We start from the raw sequence: 22,196 nt of genomic DNA on the forward strand, positions 1-22,196 counted from the left end.
GTTGCGGTTGCGCGTAATTTAAGTTATAAATACAATTACTTGGAATCAAACGATTTATTTGATTGCACTCGACCATTAAAGTAACAGTACTACTCAAAATCAAAGAACAGTTCATACAATTGTTCGTAAATTAAACTTAACCAATTAAAAATCAGTGTTCCTTATGGCAATTGCCGAAATTTCAACGCCAGATGTGGACTGGTAAAATAGATGATTGTAGATAAAAAATGCTCGTTTTCATTATTGTTTTGCATATCTATTCATACGACACATGGACACTAAAATGGTGTTCGTGTGTCGTATGAATAGATATATTCGCGGGAATTAATTGTGGCCACAAATAAATAAACACGAGAATTTTGTATCTACACAAATCCATGTAATCATACCACATCTAGCGTTGAAATTTTGTATATTAAGGAACACTGATTGTTAAGGTGTTAATTTTATTTTACGAAATACTTAACGAAATGTTCGCTGTTTTTGAACGTAATAGAGACTTTAAAATTTGTTAACATTATTTTCTTACCGGCGACTGTAACTTAACAGTACCAATATTTAATATATTCAGATCCAATAGATATATAGTTTCTTTCATATTTACGAAATTCGCTATATACCTGCAACACATTTTTCTTTAGTCTTTGTGCATGACAGAATTCAATCCAATAAAAAAAATTTTGCTTTCTGTTTATTTTGGTTGTTATTTTATATTATAATATATGACTTGGATGAAATGAACTGAGGAAAAATACATAAATTTTAAAAGAAATGTTGTGATATGGTAGCTCCAAAGTGTTGTGGATTTTGATTTATAACATTTAGAAAGTATATAAAGAATTCGACACCAACCGCCTGCCGCAGTGCCTGGCCAAATTCCTGGGGAAATGCCAGTATATATATATATATATATATATATATATATATATATATATATATATATATATATATATATATTACTCGCTTGTTATTCTTGTCTGTTTATCATAGCATTTTAATCAGTGACAATAATCAAATGAAAAATCTCTCCAAAACACCAGCACATCCGCATTTTGCACAGCACCTCGAACAACACTGACAAAGATCACACTCACATACAGAACAATTCTTTAAAACGCAACCTAACCTACGCATAACACTTTCACCCATCTCTTTAGTCAACACAGTCTTAAATACAGACAGCCTTAAGCACTCAACCCTCTTAAACGTCTCTCTCAGTCCACTGTCTCCCACTAACGAACGGCAATACGGAAATACAACTGCAAGGGACGGGTTGTATATGCTTTTATTGTAATATGTATTTCAATATTTACACACATTATCAAAGCTTAACAATATGAACACTAGGAGACATACATCTATGCACTTTTATTTTAATATTTATTTCATAATCACACACAGTATCAAGCTTTACAATATGTACATAAGTATAAATACATCTATTAACGTTTATGCTTATATTTATTTCATTCCGTTAATTAATTAAATACTAAATTGTACAGCCTGAAAAAATAAAATATTTATTAAGTATTCCATACTACAGCCTTATCTCTAGGCATGTAAGAACACCCGACACTACATCCAGTTTTTACCGGATTTTCAGTTCAATAAGTATACAGCGCAATAACTGTTTCTACAATGCCGTATCTAAAAGCACGGACTCTACCACTTATCCGATCTCAGCGAGAATAATAATAAGAATGTGTCCTAATTCAAACTACACTGGTATACGCAATACAATTTCAACTGCTAAAAATAAGACCAGATCGTAAGATACCACGGTGAAACAATTTGTGCAGTGTAACCTTTTCTTTCGCTTTGCACTAATCGACAATTCACAACTTCCGCCATAAACGGTTTGTTATCAAGTTTATGTTTTGCGCATTTCTCAACAAAATACACGCAAACGGGTATCGATGGTGACATTTATTGTTTTTGTTACGATGTATTAGGTTGATTGAACTCGATTTTATGGACATATGTGAGACATTATTTTTTTTACATTGTTTTTACCTTTGCCATGAAGAACTATGGGCTGTAGGTATGTTTTAAAAAATAAACATGGACATATGTACTCATAAAAGCTCAGAGCATTCAAGAAGAACTAAAGTCGCTCATAAATAAATTCAACAGACAGGGACGTGTTATGAGATGCCGGATAAGACGTCCGAGGGCAGGTAATGTACATGTTAACAATTCAGCAACAGTAGTATCAGTTATAAGAATTTAAATCATGTAGTCGTGCTAGATTACAAATGAAGACGTTTTCTTAGTAGTTTCTGAAAACTGTCTGTACTGCAGTAAATTGCATTTCATTTATATAATAATGGTATTATAATGGCGAAACGAAACGAATATATACGGGCGAATGCAGAACTAATTGGTGTTTATTTATGCATTATATGGTTTGGTCATAAGAGGAAATAGCGTAAGTGCTATTAAAATCATTCAGCGGGAAACATTTAGTGATTTCCCGCGAAGTATTTTTTATAAAAATCGCACTCTTAATAAAGTAACATGCTGGGATTACCCGCGGAGCAGGTAAACAGGTATGAAGCACGATCACATGTAAAGTAGCTTAGGCGTAATCGATTTATAATAGCGAAATACACACCTTTTGTATTCCTTCAATACAGGTAGCTTTAGAATGCTTTAAATTATGTATGTTTATGGGCCTACTTAGTACAAGAAGTGGACTTAATAGTTCGCTGAAGTTGAAAGTTATACATTAAATGACATATGGACAGTGGAATAACAGTTTTGTTCTATATATACATAAATAAGATTGTTTAACTCTTGGGCTACTTAGCCAATAACTAGCTTCCATATTTACATTATACAAATTAAGAACTTCTGTCCATCCTTTGAGAAAACATCCCGAAACTATATTCCTCGGAACGAACGTTATTGGCTTATTTGTAAACAATGGCACAATGTGGATATGTTCAGTATCTTGAATTACAACACAGGTATATTAAACGGGCTTACAACAGTGTCCTATCTATTGAACATTTCGACAGCTTATTAGTATCAACATGCACATCTGCAATTTGCATTTGTGTACAGTTGTAATTATGTAAATGAAGCTTTAACCAATTGCAAATTATTTTTGAATGCCACAAGCACATTCACATTAATACAAGTAATTTTATTGCTGTCGGCTAAAACACGGTATTGGTGCTGAAAGTAGTCTCACTTACTCAAAAAAATGAAATTGTAGATACAGCATTTCCTTGGTGTTATTTTTAAAGCTCAATGTATCCCCTACTCAAATCAAGTTGAATTTTATTTGATCATGCATGCATTATTTTTTTATCTAACATTTTCATCCTATGGTATAATACAAGTTACAGACACTACACTAGTCATATAACATGCAAGAAAAACATAGCAGAACTTCAAAACTTCAGATATTTTCACTTTAACATCAACTACAGGTTATAAACTGTTGAAATAAAGCAAAAAACCAAAGGTGATTACTATCTTAACAAAAAAATCAAAGTATTAATTAATCAGGTATCAGACCGAAAAAGAACCAAGCAAGAAACTTTTTTATAACTTTTATTATAGACCCACAAGATAGCTAATTGGGCATTTTTCTGAAACCAGGAAGTATATTCAAACAAAATAAATGAAACGATTGGTTTGAAAAAGCATAAGTCCTCATAAAAGGTAAAATTGCATGCTCATAAGTTTGGTTACAGACACTACCAAAATATGTCATTCCAGAGACAGTTGCAGAATTGCATAAAGCATTAAAAATGCACTATAAAAGCAAGTCTACATAAACACGGTGACTTAAACATTATATCAAATATTTTTTTATCTGTTAGAATTTTAGTTAAAACACATTTTTTGTGTACATGATCTGACTTGGTTACAAACACTACACATGGGGTAACAATAGCTGTCCAGGAGACGTGTAGCTTGACAATTCTCAGTGCTGGGCACATACAAGTCAAAGAAGACTAATCTGACATAATGAGTTTGGCATCTCATATGAATTGGCACACCTGTATAGAGTTTCAAATTAATATAATCTAGAATTTCATTATGCAGCAATTAGCATTACCAAATAATGTGCGGAAAACTTTCCAAACATTTCAGTGTAAACAAAAATGTAATTTTGCAAGCAGCAAATCAGTGATGTATTTATAACCCTTTGTTACTCTAGCTATTAAGATAATCACAGAGAAGTTTAAGCTTTAAGTAATGTTTGCCCTGAATTTGAATTTGCGACGTCCACTTTCAATTATATCTCTGGATCTTGTGCGCTATAAACAAGATGACATCTATCGATTCCTGTAAACAGTCATCTCTTCCAGGCCAAATTTGCTTAACTTTCAAAATAAATGTATTTCAATCTGATTTCTGTTCCAAAGCAAACACTAAAATGTCCTTTGATTGCATTCTTTTACTCTAGCCTAGCAGCTACGAAGGCATCATAGTTGTATTTAAGCTTCTCATATTTTCGTTTGTTCTCCCATTGCTTAACCTTCATGTAGCCAAACCTAGTCTTATTTTATCTTTTCTTTTTTGCTTGATTTATCTTTGCTTCTTGAAACAAGAACGGAAACAAAATTCTTTTTGCTTTCTTCAAAGTTTCTGCTACTAATTAAAGTATAAGAATGTAAATTTTTATACATGTAGTGTAAAGCAAACAGTGCGCATGTCTTCATTGATCCATTCATAAGCAAAGGAAATGATTAAATGCAGCCATTTGGATCAAAGTAAAAAACAGAAGTTACTTCAGACATAGTTAAAATTCATCACTTTAGCTTTAAAAATGGTTTCATATGCTCTTTGATAGCATGAACAATAATAAGTTAAATGTGTAGGCATTGTATGTAACCATATGACCATCAAAACAAACTGTTTGATATTGTGTCTGACCTCAGTAAATTCTCAAATGGTTGTGTTTGGATTTACTGTTCTCATGATATTTAATGCAAACAACTATGTTTCCAGTTGCATATTCTAGGAGATAATTGAAAAAAAATGCCAGTTTATAGAAAGCGTCACTATGAAGACAATTTATATAAATTATTATGATAAATATTTCAAATTTCAGACAGAAAATGTCTAAATAATGCACCTTAGACATCAGTAATGTAATACAAAATACAATTTTGTTTCTTTTTACTCACATATAACAAAAAAGGTTTAAGGATTACAGAAGGAAGTTAGTGGTTACAGACACTACGAATTTTAGCGTAGCATAATCAAAATGGTAGATACATACCTGAGTCATTACAAGAGGTTTATTCTTGTCTTCTCTCCATATTAAAGGGTTGTATCATCGTAAAGAACACAGACATATTTAGATACATCATTTTAGAAAAAGAACATCAGGTTATATTGTTTCTAAATAAATTGTTCATAAAATAATTCCACAAGAATGCTTACAATATTTCATCCCAAGAGGTCTTGCATTACCCTTTTTTGCACATTAATCTATTGCACAATGTATGATGTAACATTCCAACATAAAAGATGGAACTTTCTCACGAGTAAAACAAAATATTTATGAGAAATAGAACATGGATTTTTTTCCTTCATTTTTTACACATTTTTGTAGTGTCTGTAACTTTTTCTAAGTAGTATTTTTTCAATAATGATAATTTTTTAGCAAGGCAAATTTAAGCCAACTTATACATGACAAGAATACACATTAGCAAATGTAGTATTTATACTTTTGCATAGAAAAACTTCTAAACTATTGCCACATAAAACTTTCAATGGTTGCAGACACTACAGAATTTTAAATGAAAAGATTTACCAATGAACTATCATTATTGCTAAAACCCCGGCTTATCTAGTAGTTTGAATGGGTTTTGTACTTATCCTAATACATAACTGATTTTTTTATGTTAATACAAGTTCAATTTACTGAAATTTTGTACCAATAATTGGAAAATAACAGTAAGTATATGTTTGAATTTTAGTGTTGAAACAATATCCCTGCTGGTAGTATTTTACTTATAAAATCCATAATATTTTACCTATTTCAATAATTCAAGCAGCAAATCGTACCGGATACAAGTTTGTGTAAGATTATACCAACGTTTGCATCATTTGTTGCTGATATCAAGAGCATTTCTCATTTAAATCAATAGATTTTTTCAAGTGAGACTGCATAACGCTAAAAAAGGCCATTTTTAGAGCATGTTTCAAGGTATATCTCAAGAACGTGTAGCACTAGCCTCTTGAAATATTCAGGAAAGTAAGATGGGTATATGTCAGTGTAGTGGACCTTTAGAATTAATTCCTATCTTGTATATTTTTTCTAAGCCATGGATAAAAAAATGCACATCAGCATTAATACCGTGTTTCAGCCGTGTCTTTCAAAGAATTATTCACATGCTTCTTCACATTATTATTGTATTGAACACAATTTCTTATTTTGTGAAATATAATGATAGGTGGTATCAATTTATATAAAATAAGCATCGAACAAGCGGGATTAAATCGTTAAAACTTGATACATTAAGTTTAAACCTGTCTAAGCAAGGTTAAGAATATAAGAAATGTTACTAATGCCACCAAATGACGGTTTGTGAACATAAACACTGAACAATATTTAAGTGGGCTGTATAATATAATTTTGAATCACATTTGGATTCCAGGTTCAAATTCATATCGAAGATAAGAATTAAGGTTTTAAGTATATTGTCGTCTGTTTTCCAAATAACCGTGTCCTAACTAGTTTTATTTCCAGGCCTCTTGCTTATTCCCAAACTGGGCCGAACTAATTTTTAGCGAGGCTGTTTTCTGAGAAAACCCGCGCTATTGTCATAACCAGCTCATCGTCCGCCGTCCGCCGTAGGCGTCGTGCTAAAACCTTAACATTGGCCATAACTTTTTAAATATTGAAGATAGCAACTTGATATTTGGCATGCATGTGTATCTCATGGAGCTGCACATTTTGAGTGGTACAATTTCAAGGTGAACATCATCATTCAAGGTCTAGGGTCGAAAAAACAAAGTCAAGAGAAGTAATAAGCTTTAAATGGACATAGTTATCTGACCTGCCCACGTATATATTTTTGTTAAATAAATCAAAGCGGCGCAATAGGCAGCATTGTGTTTCTGACAAACACATTGTGGTAAAAGGTCAAGGTCAATGTCATCCTTTACGGTCTACGGTAAAACATACACATTTAAGGGAAGTAATAAGCTTTAAGGGGAGATAATTATTCAATATTGAAGTGTACCTCATGGAGCTGCACACTTTGAGTGGTGAATCTACAGTCACGGTAGTGGCTTTTAATTATTTGCTACTAAAAATAGAGATTTATTACAGACAATTATTTTAAAGGGAAGTAATTTATATAATTATAAATCTCATATTATATATTTCCTCACCAAGAATTGAAGTTCTTTTTACAGTTACTGTACAGATTTATTATTTAGATTATGTATTACCCAAATGATTGATTTGTCAAAGGCTTTTTTAAATGATATAATTATAATTTCTTTGATGTTCATTACATACCTGTGGACTTATGTCCATAGATACATGATCAACTCTGGCTTTGTTTTTTTTGTTTTTTTTTACTATTTTTTTTATAAAAAAAGAAAAATCAACTCTGGCTATGATCTCTTTTAAACCACAGGCTGTCAGTGATGTCTGACATGGTCATAATTGACTGTAAGACCCTCCCCCCCCCGGTTTTATTTGACAAAATTCAAGGGAAGAACAAACTTTAAAGGGAGATGATTTCTAAACCAGCAAAATGATAAATTTTATTTCAATGCGGTGCTGTAGGGGGCATTGTGTTTCTGACAAACACATCTCTTGTTGGGTCACTAGGTCAAAGGCCAAGGTCACTGTGTCCTCTAAAAAAAATCTGACAAGCTTTCGCAGCCGAGCGTGGCACTCGTTTTGCGGTGCTCTTGTTATAAATCATGTTGAGATCCCAAATTTCAACTTCTTAAAAAGCAAATATAGTTAAATTTTCCAACATTTGAAATACATGCCAGTACTGATAATTACAGGCTTGCATTAAAACTTGGTTTACAATAAAACAATTACTTGTACTCACAAAAAATTATACATGTTTTTGGCGGAAAAAGAACGTTCACATTTACCGATTTTTTACTAAACCAATACTTTTTTTTTAATTTAACCAAATTTACCTCGAGACTATGATACTTGCAACCAGCGACTTATAAGTGACTTAGTTTAAATCATCGTTCAAACACAAAGTCTGCCGGGAAAATTCCGCGAAATCCGAAATATACGTCCTTTAGATAAGTGTGTACTTTTCTTGGTTTCAAATAGCAACACTAAGGTTTTCTTATAAATCGGCTTGATTCACAACAGCTTTGTCTAATGAGCGTCTCAAATGCAGAGGCAATATTATATGTGGCGTCAAAAATGCCAATCTCGACGAATCTCATGGTACTGTCATGACAGGATTTCATGAGTCAGAGCTCATATGTATACAGTTAGCCAGTATAACTGAGTGAAAAGATAAACTTTATGCTTATGCACCAATAGCATGTATATAAACAATGTATGTTATAATCTAAATCAAATTTATGAGTTTTGTTCATGGACGGTTTTTATTGTAGATGATGAATTCCACTCAAAAGGCCATATATTTGGAGACTTTGTTGACAAGAGGAATGTAACATATCAAGGAATGTATGTCCTGTTTATGCTTGTCCATTAACAAAGTCACCAGTACATGCTAGTAGTGCAGTATGGCCGCTAACACACACCTGATCGGCGACAAGGAGACCAATAATTGGTTCAAAGCGTGCATAGGACTCAATGTTACGAAGGAAGGACTCACTAACTTTCTTTGCGCAGAATTACAGAAAGTACACACCTTTGTTGGTAGAAGTTGTGGAAACTGCCCAATTGAAAACCTCATACAATGTCCGACAAACCCATATTGTAACAAGAGGAAACGGAATTATTGTCCTTTTCATAAATCACAGAAACCGCAGCCATGCCCAATTTGTGATAATGTAAAACATAATATCATATTACACCACAGATATGGTGGACCTTCCTGGAGGAACACTCGTGCGGAAAAGTGGGCACTAAATTATTGGGAAATAGGCAAATGCTACCTCCCTCCGGACGGATACAGCAGCATTTCCTCGGTCCAGGAATCGGACTTTAATGGTTTGATAAGCATCATGTTGAATTGCCTACATTTCCAGACATGTCTCTCCCACTTATGTGTATCACCTCCACCGCCTGATAAGCAATGCCCTCTAGAAAAGGTAATACAAAGCACGAGTTAAGTGTTTAAACAGTAGTGTTTCTATTTGTTTTACTCATATCTGAATGTGTTTGCGAACATTAAAGCTGTTGCATATTTCATTAACTTCTATTGTATGACTTTCTAAATACTGCATTAACGCACACTTGTCATTTCAAGTATGTGTACATCAAAGCGAGTATTTACGATCTTTATACTTGTTTTCAAAACTTATAAAACATCAAACACAAACACAACAATTCAGAAAAAGTAGTACCATTAAATAAATTAAGTTTAACTAAATTGCAATTATTGTTTACGTAAAAAAATCCTTCATGTGCACAAGAATTGTTCTCTATTTGGGAATGCCCATTAGCTGTGTTCATACGACAAGTAGACGCGCTTTGGTTTGTAATAATAAACGTGTCGGTATCGGCGTTAATTTATTTCATTGATGGTCCTTTATTTTTCATAAACTTTATTAACATGCATACATCATATTGATAAGCTTATCAGATTGTGAGAGAGAAACGTCGACATTAACATTTTACATACTCGTTTTTAATTTCGAATATTATACTTGTTTATTTATCATGATTTGTTTTTTCTTAGGTCCGTCAGATTGGCCGAGATGTGCGTCACACATCCGACTGCAAGGTTACCGATGCTGACTTGCAAGACTATTTCAAGACACTGTCCACGCTCCTGGCTGACCCACACTGCTTACAACATGATCCTTCAGCCATCATAGCATGTACAAGACTTAGTGATGTAAGTTAAAGGGACCAGTTTATATATTTATAGATTTAGAATGGTTTGTAGCGTCTGTCAATCAGCAAAGAATGGTGCAAATTATAAAACTATAATACAATTAACAACGACACATAAGGCAAAATAAATGTTTTATAACATACCGTTGTTTTCCCAGAAATGGGTAGGCAATAAGTATTGCACTTTTCCGTCCGTGCCTACATACGTGAGACCGCCCCGAAGCTCCTTCTTTTGAATTGATTTCGCATAATATTCACATCTGAATTACCTTAATGTGGAAATGATCATACACAATTTGGCTGCAACATTAATTTGGAAAATAATTGTGGTTTATCTTGGTTTCCACTATTTACAATTATAAATAACGTATGCAAAATATGTGTCTACTCTGATTGTCTTTAACTTCTTGGCCGATTTCGCTCAAACTTTCACAGCTTAATCATCTTAATCGGTGTTTGATCATAAAAGATGGAATTTTATCACATGCCATACCCTGTTTCCCATGTAATATAACCATTACATATATTATTATCTTACACATGTGTAATATACTTTGTAAGCGTTTTCATTGGCTTAGTTTATTGTTTATTGACCAATCGCATTTTGTTATTTTTCATAAATGTCGTTGCAACGTCAAATGACGACAAGAAATGTAAACAACATTCGGGATTTATCATTTGCGTAAATAATTATTGAATTTGCTCACTTAAAAGCATGTGATAAAAAAGATCTGACACTCGTTGTCATATCATACCATATTTTATTAATCTCGTCTAGGTAATTCGTTAGTAAGCTCGTTAAAGGCTCGCTTACTAACAAAATTCCTGAACTCGTTTAATAAAATATGGTATGATATAACAACTCGTGGCAGATCCTATATGTATCCGCTGGACATTTTATAATTATGATTGGCGTCGCACTGAAGTGCGGCGACTCGTATGTAATACGTTTATTTTCGCTTATGGGAGGAGAAGTTATTTTACGGATCAATGTATATATTTTTGTTGTCAGAATATCTTGCACAGTGGTGATTCTTTGTGTAAATTAGTGTAAATAAGTACTGCATTTATGCCTATTACATTTACTTCAACATTTATTGCAAATAATGCAAAGCTAATTTTCTTAATTAATAACTGATCACAGGGACTGGGCAATAATAAAAGATCACAGGGACTGGGCAAATACGCGAACCAGTGAAACTTTCTGGTTTTGTATAAAAACAAAACATAATCAAAATATATTTATCTTGTGGTTTTCTAACAATGGCGCAGACTTTTGCTGTTCGAGTTTTGATTAACGCGTATTTTCTTCAATTTAACAAGACGACAGCGATAACACAGTATATTGCTTTATTGATAACCGTAACACGACATTCACTTATTAATATCTTAGTAAGAAGGTGAATTTTCAAGCGGTTCCGTAGTGTAGTGGTTACACGCTCGCTTCACATGTGAGAGGCCCAAGGTTCGAGCCACAGAAGAATCAAATTATTTTATTTATGTTCTATGTTAACTTTTTGTTTTGATGTAGACATTTTAGTTTAAATAAATATGCTGTTTTATTGTAATCGTTTGTATGCCACCGGATCGAAAGATTGGGGTTATATTGTTTTTGGCCTGTGTGTCCGTCATTATGTCATTCTGTCATCAAAACTTTAACCTTACATTAAAGTTTTGCAATAACTTTTGAAATATTGAACATAGCAACTTTATATTTGGCATGCACGTGTATCTCATGGAGCTGCACATTTTAAGTGGTGTAAGGTCAAGGTCATCCTTCAAGGTCAAAGGTAAAAAACAACTTTAACCTTAAATAACTTTTGAAATATTGAAGAAGCAACTTGATATTTTGCATGCATGTGTATCTCATGGAGCTGCACCTTTTGAATGGTAAAAGGTGGTCAAGGTCATCCTTCAAGGTCAAAGGTAAAAAACAACAACCTTACATTCAAGTTTTGCAATAACTTTTGAAATATTGAAGATAGCAACTTGATATTTGGCATGCATGTGTATCTCATCGAGCTGCACATTTTGATTGGTGAAAAGTCAATGTCAAGGCCATCCTTCAAGGTCAAAGGTAAATAAATAATAAAAAAGCGGCGCATTAGGGGGCATCCGGCATTGTGTTTCTGACAAACACATCTTTTGCTTGTTTTTATTATGCCCATGAAATATATGTGTGACGGTGTGTGTGTGGGGGGGTGGGGGGTTCATAAACACATTAAAACGTTTACAGTACTTTCATATCAATGAGTACTCAACCCCTATCGTAAATGAGCAACGTATGAATAAGTTCAGAATCATCTCCCATTGAAGTTGAGAGAAATATGAAATTTATAAATTACGCTTACAAGAAGAAGCAGATTCTTTAAAACATACACAGTTCTGTTCCATTAATGAAAACTGCACACAGATGCCAGTAAAAAAAGGAAACCAATGTAAATAAAATGAACTATGAAATATGTGGGGGTTACAACACAAAATCATAGATAACGGTTATTTGGGGTTTATAACACAACATCATAGATAACGGTTATTTGGGGTTATAACACAAAATCAGAGATAATGGTTATACCAGTTTTTTTTCTATTTTGTTTAAAATAATCGGCCAATATATTAATATTTACAGTAGAAAAAAAATCGTTCCATGTAACTTCATTGAGTGCTTTTTACACTGAAATTCACGACGCCCTTTGATGCTTTGCATCAATACTTATCGTGTACAATATATAAATGTTTGGATAATGCACAAGCGCAAAGTTTCAAGAACAAAAAATGTTGGTTTGCTTTAAAAAATGGTGTATAAAGTTTTTTGGTAAAGAAATTGAGTCGAAGAGCCCACTAACATGATCATTATTCAGCTATGAATGTATTAATATTAATTGTAAATCGTATAATTGATATACACATGTAAAATAGAAAACGTAAAATAAAGTTGAAAAAATAATGTAATAAATTGACGAGTATGTAGAAATTGAGGGACAATTGACGAGGATGAAGAAATTGAGGCACAATTGTACAGTTTCATCAATAAACGTCATTTCTATAAAATCATACTTATTCGCATATATAAGGTCACAGTTCACGAAACTTATCGGCATGGACTAAACAGTTATATTAAGTTAAAATAATGTTATGTTTCAATATGTTTCAATATAAGATTTTGTTTTATAAAAGTATAAGTAATATTAAAGATATGACTTCACCAATGGCTCTGCAACTCGTGAAAAATAAATGTTACCATTCATGAAATGATACTACGATCTCTCAAGGACATAAACACATATCCATCAAACCGTATTATTTTCAACATGATTTGACATATTTAATATTTGTTTTGAGCAAAAACAACACAATATTTGTTTGGATTTGTATGCAGTTGCAGAATGATCGTTTGCCCTTTGAAGAACTGGGCAAGCTGTTGAAAGAGGTCAATCAAACGCTCGAAGAAGCAAAAAAGACCGGCAAACGTTTTTCTGAGATGGCGGAAAGGACCTTGTCAAAACATCGCAGAAATTGGATGCTACTAATCAGTTGGGGCTGATACGCCTTAAAAATAAGACAACAGTTGGAGAACAACGCCTTCATAGCAAGACGAAAGTTGGGGAACATCGCCTTGAAAGAAAGACACAATTTGGGGCACAGAAAATTGAAAGTATTACACAGTATGGGGAACAACGCATCGAAAAAAAGACAAACGATGCGGATCAATGTATTGATGGCAAGGTACATGATGTAACACAACGCATCGAAATCAGTGTACAGCAGGGCATTGAGCGCATGCAACAGGCAGCAAACAAAACTGCACAAGCAGACTACGAAAGAGAAGAAGCAGGTTCGTAAACAGGTTTTGTTTTGCACACCAGTTCGTCTCAATATAAGTAATCGATTTACAAATTATCATTTCAAAAACAAAGTGAGCCCAATTAGGATTTAAGTTTGGCCCAAAATCCATATATTTCGTGCATAAAAAGACGTGCTTAGTGACACAATTATTTGTACAGGAGTTGATTGAGCTACACTTCTGACCTGTTCGGCAGCGTTATGGTCTGGTTTAGGAGTTTTGTTTGTAAAAGTGTATATGTATTTTTTACTCTTTGAACTTAAAATATGTCTTATACTAGGTCACTAAAAGGCACATAACTATGTCCTGAAATTAATTAGAACTAGAAATGGCGCGGCAGAGGCCGACGCGTATCCCCACGCCGAATGTTTGACCTAGGTGTGCCCCAGGGTTGGTAATGGGGCCATGCATAGCTGAGATTGACCGTATTGTCATAAGAGAAGTTCATCATCAATTAGAAGTGAATTGGTGTAGAAATGAAGAAGTTATAGTAAAAGGCAATTTTGGGTGGGTGTGACATATGTGGGCAGGGCGCCCCAGGGTTGGTAATTGTGCCATGCATAGTTGAGATTGACCGTATTGTCATAAGAGAAGTTCAGTATCAATTTGAAGTGAATCGGTGTAGAAATGAAGAAATTATAGTAAAAGGCAATTTTGGGCGGGTGTGGTCTATGTGGGCGGGGCCCCAGGGTTGGTAGTGGGGCCATGCATAGTTGAGATTGACCGTATTGTCATAAGAGAGGTTCAGTATCAATTTGAAGTGAATCGGTGTAGAAATGAAGAAAGTATAGTAAAAGGCAATTTTGGGTGGGTGTGGTCTATGTGGGCGGGGCGCCCCAGGGTTGGCAATGGGGCCATGCATAGTTGAGATTGACTGTACTGTCATAAGAGAAGTTCAATATCAATTTGAAGTGAATCGGTGTAGAAATGAAGAAATTATAGTAAAGGCAATTTTGGGTGGGTGTGGTCTATGTAGGCGGGGCCCCAGGGTTGGTTATGGGGCCATGTATAGTTGAGATTGACCCTAATGTCATAAGAGAAGTTCAGTATCAATTTGAAGTGAATCCGTGTAGAAATGAAAAAATTATAGTAAATGGAATTTTTTGGTGGGTGTGGCCTATGTGGGCGGGCGCCCCAGGGTTGGGATTGGGGCCATGCATAGTTGAGATTGACCCTAATGTCATAACAAAAGTTCAGTATCAATTTGAAGTGAATCCGTGTAGAAATGAAAAAATTATAGTAAATGGAAATTTTTGGTGGGTGTGGCCTATGTGGGCGGGGCGCCCCAGGGTTGGGAATGGGGCCATTCATGGTTGAGATTGACCGTATTGTCATAAGAGAGGTCCAGTATCAATTTGAAGTGAATCGGTGTAGAAATAAAGAAGTAAATGTAAAATAACCTAAAAAAATGAGTGATAATTTCTGACGCGGCCCCAACCCAACCGCTATAATTTTTGACCCAGGGGTCAGATCAAAATTCCAAATAGTGCAGGGTCGCACATATGCTCATAGCTACCATGTGTGTAAGTTTCAAGGTTCTAGTGCTTTTAGTGTAGGAGGAGATAGTGGCCAGGACGGACGGACAGACAGACAGACAGACAGACGGACGGACGGGCGGACGGACGGACGGACGGCGGAGATAACCACAATATCCCCACTTTTTTTTCAAAAAGCGTGGGGATAATAATAACCATTTTAAGTTTGCATATAATGTATCAATTGATTTAAAATGATAATTAATATATAAGCTATAGGAAATGTTTACATATAACTATTACATATTACTAAATGAAACCTTTCCGTAGGAGCTTTGGTTTTTTATGTAATTTTAATGACACAACATTGTATATTTGTGTATATAGTCCGAAGTATATCACTAGAGGGGTTTATTAACGAAAAATGACTTTTTCCGGCAATTTTAGATGGACATATTGTTAATGCTTTTAATCTGTACTGTTTACTGGTTTGCAGGCGTTGGTCAAATGCTAGGTTTAAGTTTAGTGTGCAACATCTATGCAGATAGTTTATGTATTCTCCTCGTTGTCGTAGTCTGATGTCGGTGCGTAGACCTTGATGATGTTGATGTTGTGAGGTCCAGCTGAGATACAAATGGAGATGAGTCTCCTGGAGAATGGGATGCAACTGATGATGCTGTTGGCTACTTCCTTCCTAACGATGTAAGCAACCCGATGTTTGTAATTCTCTCCGATGATCCGTTACTTGTGTCGTTCGTCCGTTGATGTTTTTCCGAAAACTCTTGTCACCTGACCTCGGCTAGTAAGAACATTTCCAAGCGGTAGTGCTTCAGCTCATGCTTCAGTATGTGGATTTATCCGCATGCAAGGAGTGTTCTTGCGTTTCACGTGTGTATGATTGGTCCCTTTGCTGCCAACTTGATCGCTTGGTAAACTTTATTATCCTACTTGTCGCATCCACCCTGGGGACTCACAGTGGAGTGCGCGATCATGGTTTTTCCAAGCCCCGACCGAGCCCGCTTTGTATTCTGTATTTTTGGTTTCTTTATTTTCTTTCCGAAAGCTTGAATAAATCTTGGTGGCGCTAATTTTCTGTCGAAGAACTTGCATCTGTTCATAGAAAATGTGCCAGTCACCTCTTTTTGTTTCGTTCGCCAGCAGAAGCGGTTACCATGGCATGGTTGTGTCAAGGTCTCGGAATCAGAAGTGAGATTTGAGTGTCAGGTGAGAACCAGGTGTACCAGCCCTCTCTTGGGAGCTGCTGCAAAGCGAAAAAGTACTATCTCTACCCCGATGGGATGTTAAAACTAACCTCTGCGTTCAAACATTGGGCATCCCTGTAACTACTTTACATATAGTGTAGACATTTTAAACGCATGTTAAACATACCAACGCTGAAAACTCCGAAGTGCCATTTAGCAAAGCGATGCCGCTTCTAATACTTCGAATTTTAGAGTTATGTGTATGCGTGCAAGTACCTATTCTTGCAACAACAATAGGTAGTTCATTGGAACTGGATCTTTACAAATCATATCCATTTTAAAACTAAAAATATGTTTTGGAGTCCTCATTTTAGGCATTTTACAAAGCCAATAACGCTTATTATCATTTAAAACAGTACAGTTTATTACATACGATTATGAGATTAAGGGGTGCGTGCGACATAACTATATATGTTTTACTATTACATATACTAAATGGCAACTACCCAGTATCTTTCAGGTTACTGACCAATTCTTTTATATCTGATCTATTACTTAGCAGGCTTATACAGATTAAAATCCATTTCACGAGTATGCCTGTCTACTACTGGCAGTACTTTAAACACCCGCTGTTGCTTTAGAAGCATATTATAAATAAAAAAAAATAATCACAGTAATTGGATATATCATAACAAGTGTACAGAATAAAGTCCCACAATTTCGTGTTCCCTTTAACTCGTCTCAGCAGATGTAAAAAACCATTCGTCGTGTGTATGTATTGTAATGCGCATACAAAAGCAAAAGAAACATAGCCTCATACAAGCTAGTTCATCTTAAATGCGTCTCATTAATTGATTCACGCATATTTTTTATGACGCAAAGACTATATTTTAGATACATGTGATATTAAACTTTCTTTGTCAACTGTTATCAATAAACACTCGCTCTGAAATATTTTCTTAATTGTACCCCGCCACAGGCAGAGGGATAAAGAATTGGACCTGTCCGTCCATCTGTCATCCGTCCGTCTGTCACAATTACTTTAGGTCTATATCTCAGAAACTATATAAGATGTGAACATGAAACTTCATAGGTGTATATATATATATATATATATATATATATATATATATATATATATATCAATGCGGCGAAATGTCATGTACAACAACCATAACAATGCATTTCTTTATTAAGAGTAATTGCCCTTTTGTACATTTTCAGGACTATATCTCAGATATCATGCAGGAATTTAATATGAAACTTCATAGGTGTATTGATATATATAAGGAGAAGTGCCATGCTTAAAAACATAACCCTTCACTTTCTTAAAGAAGAGTTAATGCCATTTGTTGTTTTTGTGTGACGACACTTTTCAGGGCTATAACTCAGATACGATACAACATGTCAACATGAAGCTTCATGTGTGTGTAGAAATCCATGGGAAAATTGCTTTGCACAAGACTAATAAACACAATTTATTTGCGGGGGATATCAATTCAACGAATTTGCTTGTATATAATCAATTGATGAAAACATTTCCATCTTTTTTATAATCAGCAAGTTATAGATGCCATGTTGAACAAGTACATCTCGAAAACATACTAGTAATTAATTACGCAACATGTGTTGTGAAGCAGTAAAGAGGAAACAGAATTGCTGTTCTAAATTTACTAGTAAGCTAAAACAGTTAATAGTAGATGAAGATGGATATAAGCACTATTTTACTTCAAACTTCACGGCATAGCATAAGACTAATGTGGGAAACAAACAGTTAAAAAATCTCTAAAATGTTATTGTTTATTCGTTTAGTAGTCTACTTAATGGACACGGCTTAATTAAATAACATGAACACGAATGCACATTGATTGCTGTATTTGTTTAATTAGTTAAAGGGGCATTTTCACGTTTTGGTAAATTGACAAAATAAAAAATGTTTTAAATTCGCAAATTGTCGTTGTAGTTATATTTGTGGGGAAACAGCAATACTGAACATTTACCATTCTCTAAAATTATATGCATCTTCTTACGATGCAAAAACCTGAGAATTATAAAGCGTTGCAACGCGAAATTATTTACTAATTTGGAGAGTGCTGTTGTTGTCATTATGTTTTGTGATACAACGAGGACTGCTTATATAAGGTATAAAATAATCACTCATTGTATGAACACGGATGGCCGAGTGGTCAAAGCAATAGACTTTTACTTCAGCGGTCAGTGGTTCAAGCCCAGTTGAGGGTTACTTTGTTCTGTTTTAAATTGTATTCTTGGTTTTACTGGAGCTTTTTAGATCCAATGTTTACATTTATCCACTACAGCATTTTAATGACAAACTTCAATACATGTCAAAATCTGGGAAAAGACCCCTTTAAGTCACTTCATGTAAACCGTATAACAAAGCTTTATAGTTACATATTGATATGTATACCACTTCAGAGGATGCATTCATTTTCAGTATTAACAGCAAAATAGAGCATGGACCATGTGTATTCATTACACTTTCTTTTAAAATCAGTATCAGCAACCAAATCGTAAAGATCAAGTCTTGTGTACGTAGATCGCACCATTATTTGTTTATGGGTAGCATTATTTTTATTTTGATATAGATACGTGCTAATTTACAGTAGCGTCCTTTATGTTAGTTATCTAACCAGTTGTTAAATGCTTTGACTGTAGCGAGCGACTTTGTTTGCGAGTTTCACTTTCGTGTTTTGCAATAAATTTAAATATCGTACTTTTTTGGTATTGATGTAAGGCATTGTTTCAATATCATTACAGATTTTCGCCGTCGTTTGGTGGAACATTACAATGACACTTCGAGCAATGTGCCTCTTTCAGTATTGGATCAGAGTCTTGATAAACGTATAACGGATATATATGCAACGCCGAAAATTCACCGTTTTGATATAGCAAGTGATGGAAAACGTGTTAAAAAGGAGCAAGTACTGACATACAAGGAACTCTTTTACACAGACGACACAAAGTCAAATCGACGTGTATACGTACAAGGCGAGCCCGGCAGCGGCAAGTCAACGTTTGCAGCCAAGTTAGTTCATGATTGGTGCGACGAAAATCGGCCTTCAATGGCAGCTCCCAACAAAAATACATCGTTTGATGACGTGTTTATCATTCAAAATTTCCGGTTCATTTTTTTCCTCTCGTTGGGAGAATCAAGAGGTCAGACCGAAGTAACGCATATGATAAAGAAACAACTCATCGACACAATGTATTCTGATGAAAAACGTGATGTAATGTACACTCTTTTACTCAAAATAATAGAGACGGAAATATGCCTTGTTATACGTGATGGTCTAGATGAATGGGTGGCCCCTGACGGTAGTAACCTTGCTGAACCTTCTATGTCGGGATTTCCAAAGGACAAGTGCGCGGTTCTTACAACTTCTCGACCATGGAAACTTGCTGATGAGCGTTTCAAGAATTCACGGATCGACATCCTCGTAGAGATCGAGGGTATTAGCGATTCATATACATTTAGTGAAAGAGTACTGCGGTGCATACTTGACAAGAGCAAGGATCTTAAGACAACCGCGATGGAAATAAGGAGCTTCATAGAGGAGCGTCGGCTGACCTGGTTATCAAATTCACCGATGTTGTACACACTTGTTATCTGCACGTGGGTGGACACTATGGAGGAAGAGGAACATTTGAACGGATCTTCATTGTGTGCATTGTATACTACTTTTCTTGAAAGCCTGTGTAAGAAGGCGAACGATACAACTGACTTTTTTAACGATTTTAACCCTCCTCATGTGAAGTGTTTTTCAAGAACAAGTTACCTTCGGCCTATCATTTCAAACGTAGATGTCATTTCACAAGCTGCTTTTCATCTGTTGTGTTCTCCTGAAAAGGAAAGGTCTATTGTGTTCAACGATCAGGAATTGTCAAACTATCTTACACCATCTAAACAAGAGTTTGCTCTTAAAGCGGGACTGATATCAAAACGGAAAACCAAAAGAGCTTTAAATTCGTCTATCTCATTTATCCACAAAAGCATGCAGGAATTCCTGGCTGCTTATCATATTGCCCACAATAAACATTTGATTGATGACCTCATTTCCGGATATTTGGGACGTCATTCGGATGCATATCGCGACGTATCCCAGGTGTTCATATTCCTATGTGGACTGAACGTATCGGCTGCCAATACGCTATCTGGCATTATACATGAACATCATAGTAAAATAATGGACGTGTACGCACATGGTTTGAGATTAAATTCACTTGAACAGATGCTTTTCAAAGCACCATAGAGGCAGGATACAGAGAAGCTGTTTCAAATGACCAAACTGGCATTCTCCTCAGACTCAGTCACTTTAATATTGTTGGGAAAAACTTAATGGTCATGAACAACATATGGAGAGAAAACAAGTCCAATGCCCTGGCTTTGAAAATAGAGGTACACGACGAAACGAATCGTGCCATACATAGTTCAGCTACACATAGCAAGCCAACATCGCAGGTTGAGTTTGACCTGTCAGCGTGCCTCAATCTGAAATATTTGATACTTCAGGGAAGCGGCATACACATGCAAGGTAATATATACAACAAAACAACATAGTAGGTTTTCGATCAATTTTTTTATATCTCAAAAATGAAAAATCAATAAAATATAATTGAAATTTATATCAGAGTGTTTAGTTTTGTTATGCTATTAAAATTACTAGTTCATAAAGCTATTCTATACATGCAAAATAACGTGCTATGATCGGTATACATAAAGTGGAAATAATAATAATATCCCGTATCACGTAAATGATGTCAAATGCATTTTCCTGAACTGGATCAATTACTTATTTTTTGGTTTGACCATTATTTTTTTGGAAATACACACCGTGATTTTGAAACTTTTGATCATAGACACCATTGCGCTTGCATAATGATACTTTTAGAGATACGTGTTTTTACAACTGTTCGTGCAGTCTTTATTGCAGTTTGTGCCGTTATCTTAATGTGGTTTTCACAGATTTTGATATGTATCGAAATTTGGTGTTTAATGTTTTATCGCTTAATGTAAACATTGGATCTAAAAAGCTTCAGTAAAAAAAAACAAGAATAAAACAAAAGAAAACAATTTCCCTCAGCTGGAATCGAACCACTGACCCATGGAGTAAAAGTCCAACTATTAGACTACTCGGCAATTCGTGATCATACAAAGAGTGTTGTATTTTATACTTTATATTAGGAATCCTCGTAGTTTCACAAAATATAACGATAATTTGCATATTATGGATATTTTAAAACATGGTAAATGTGCATAATTACTGTTTACTCACCAATATCATAACTACAACGAGAAGTTGCGAATCGGATTGTTTTTAATTGTGTCAAATTACCAAAACGTGGCAAGGTCCCTTTAAGATTTAAGAATATGTTATTGAAATTGTATGAATTTGATGCCAACATTTCACGTTGCGTGCAGCATTACCGTGTATATGAATGGCTGTTTACATCGAATTTATGCCAAGAATACAGGCTAATTAAATAAAGTAATTATGATGGTTTTCACATAACCATTAGCCGCATACAAACTGCAATTAATGCACAGGTTTAAATGTTTATGAAAAATAGTTTTAAAAAGTTATTTGAACAAAGCACCACGTACCGGTGTGTCAACATCCATTCACATCGATTTGTAAACCTCATAAAGTCACGTGATCCAGCACCCT

At 34.7% G+C, this 22,196-nt stretch overlaps 2 protein-coding genes across 2 annotated transcripts in view; both read left to right on the forward strand.

Moving 5' to 3' along the window:
• Positions 1 to 22,196, forward strand: part of LOC127855708 (A-kinase anchor protein 9-like) — a 477,990-nt gene that overhangs the window by 320,523 nt on the left and 135,271 nt on the right. The gene's annotated exons all lie outside the window — the stretch shown is intronic.
• LOC127854531 (uncharacterized) overlaps positions 1 to 22,196 on the forward strand; it is a 34,276-nt gene that overhangs the window by 4,487 nt on the left and 7,593 nt on the right. The window contains exons 2-5 of the mRNA XM_052389596.1: positions 8,578 to 9,240; positions 9,831 to 9,989; positions 13,368 to 13,823; positions 19,288 to 21,062. Of these exons, the coding sequence (XP_052245556.1) occupies positions 20,867 to 21,062 (196 nt within the window). The 5' untranslated portion in view covers positions 8,578 to 9,240; positions 9,831 to 9,989; positions 13,368 to 13,823; positions 19,288 to 20,866. The remainder of the gene's footprint in view (positions 1 to 8,577; positions 9,241 to 9,830; positions 9,990 to 13,367; positions 13,824 to 19,287; positions 21,063 to 22,196) is intronic.

Source organism: Dreissena polymorpha, chromosome 13 (genome assembly GCF_020536995.1).
Source record: "Dreissena polymorpha isolate Duluth1 chromosome 13, UMN_Dpol_1.0, whole genome shotgun sequence".
In the NCBI taxonomy this organism is placed as follows: Eukaryota; Metazoa; Mollusca; class Bivalvia; order Myida; family Dreissenidae; genus Dreissena; species Dreissena polymorpha.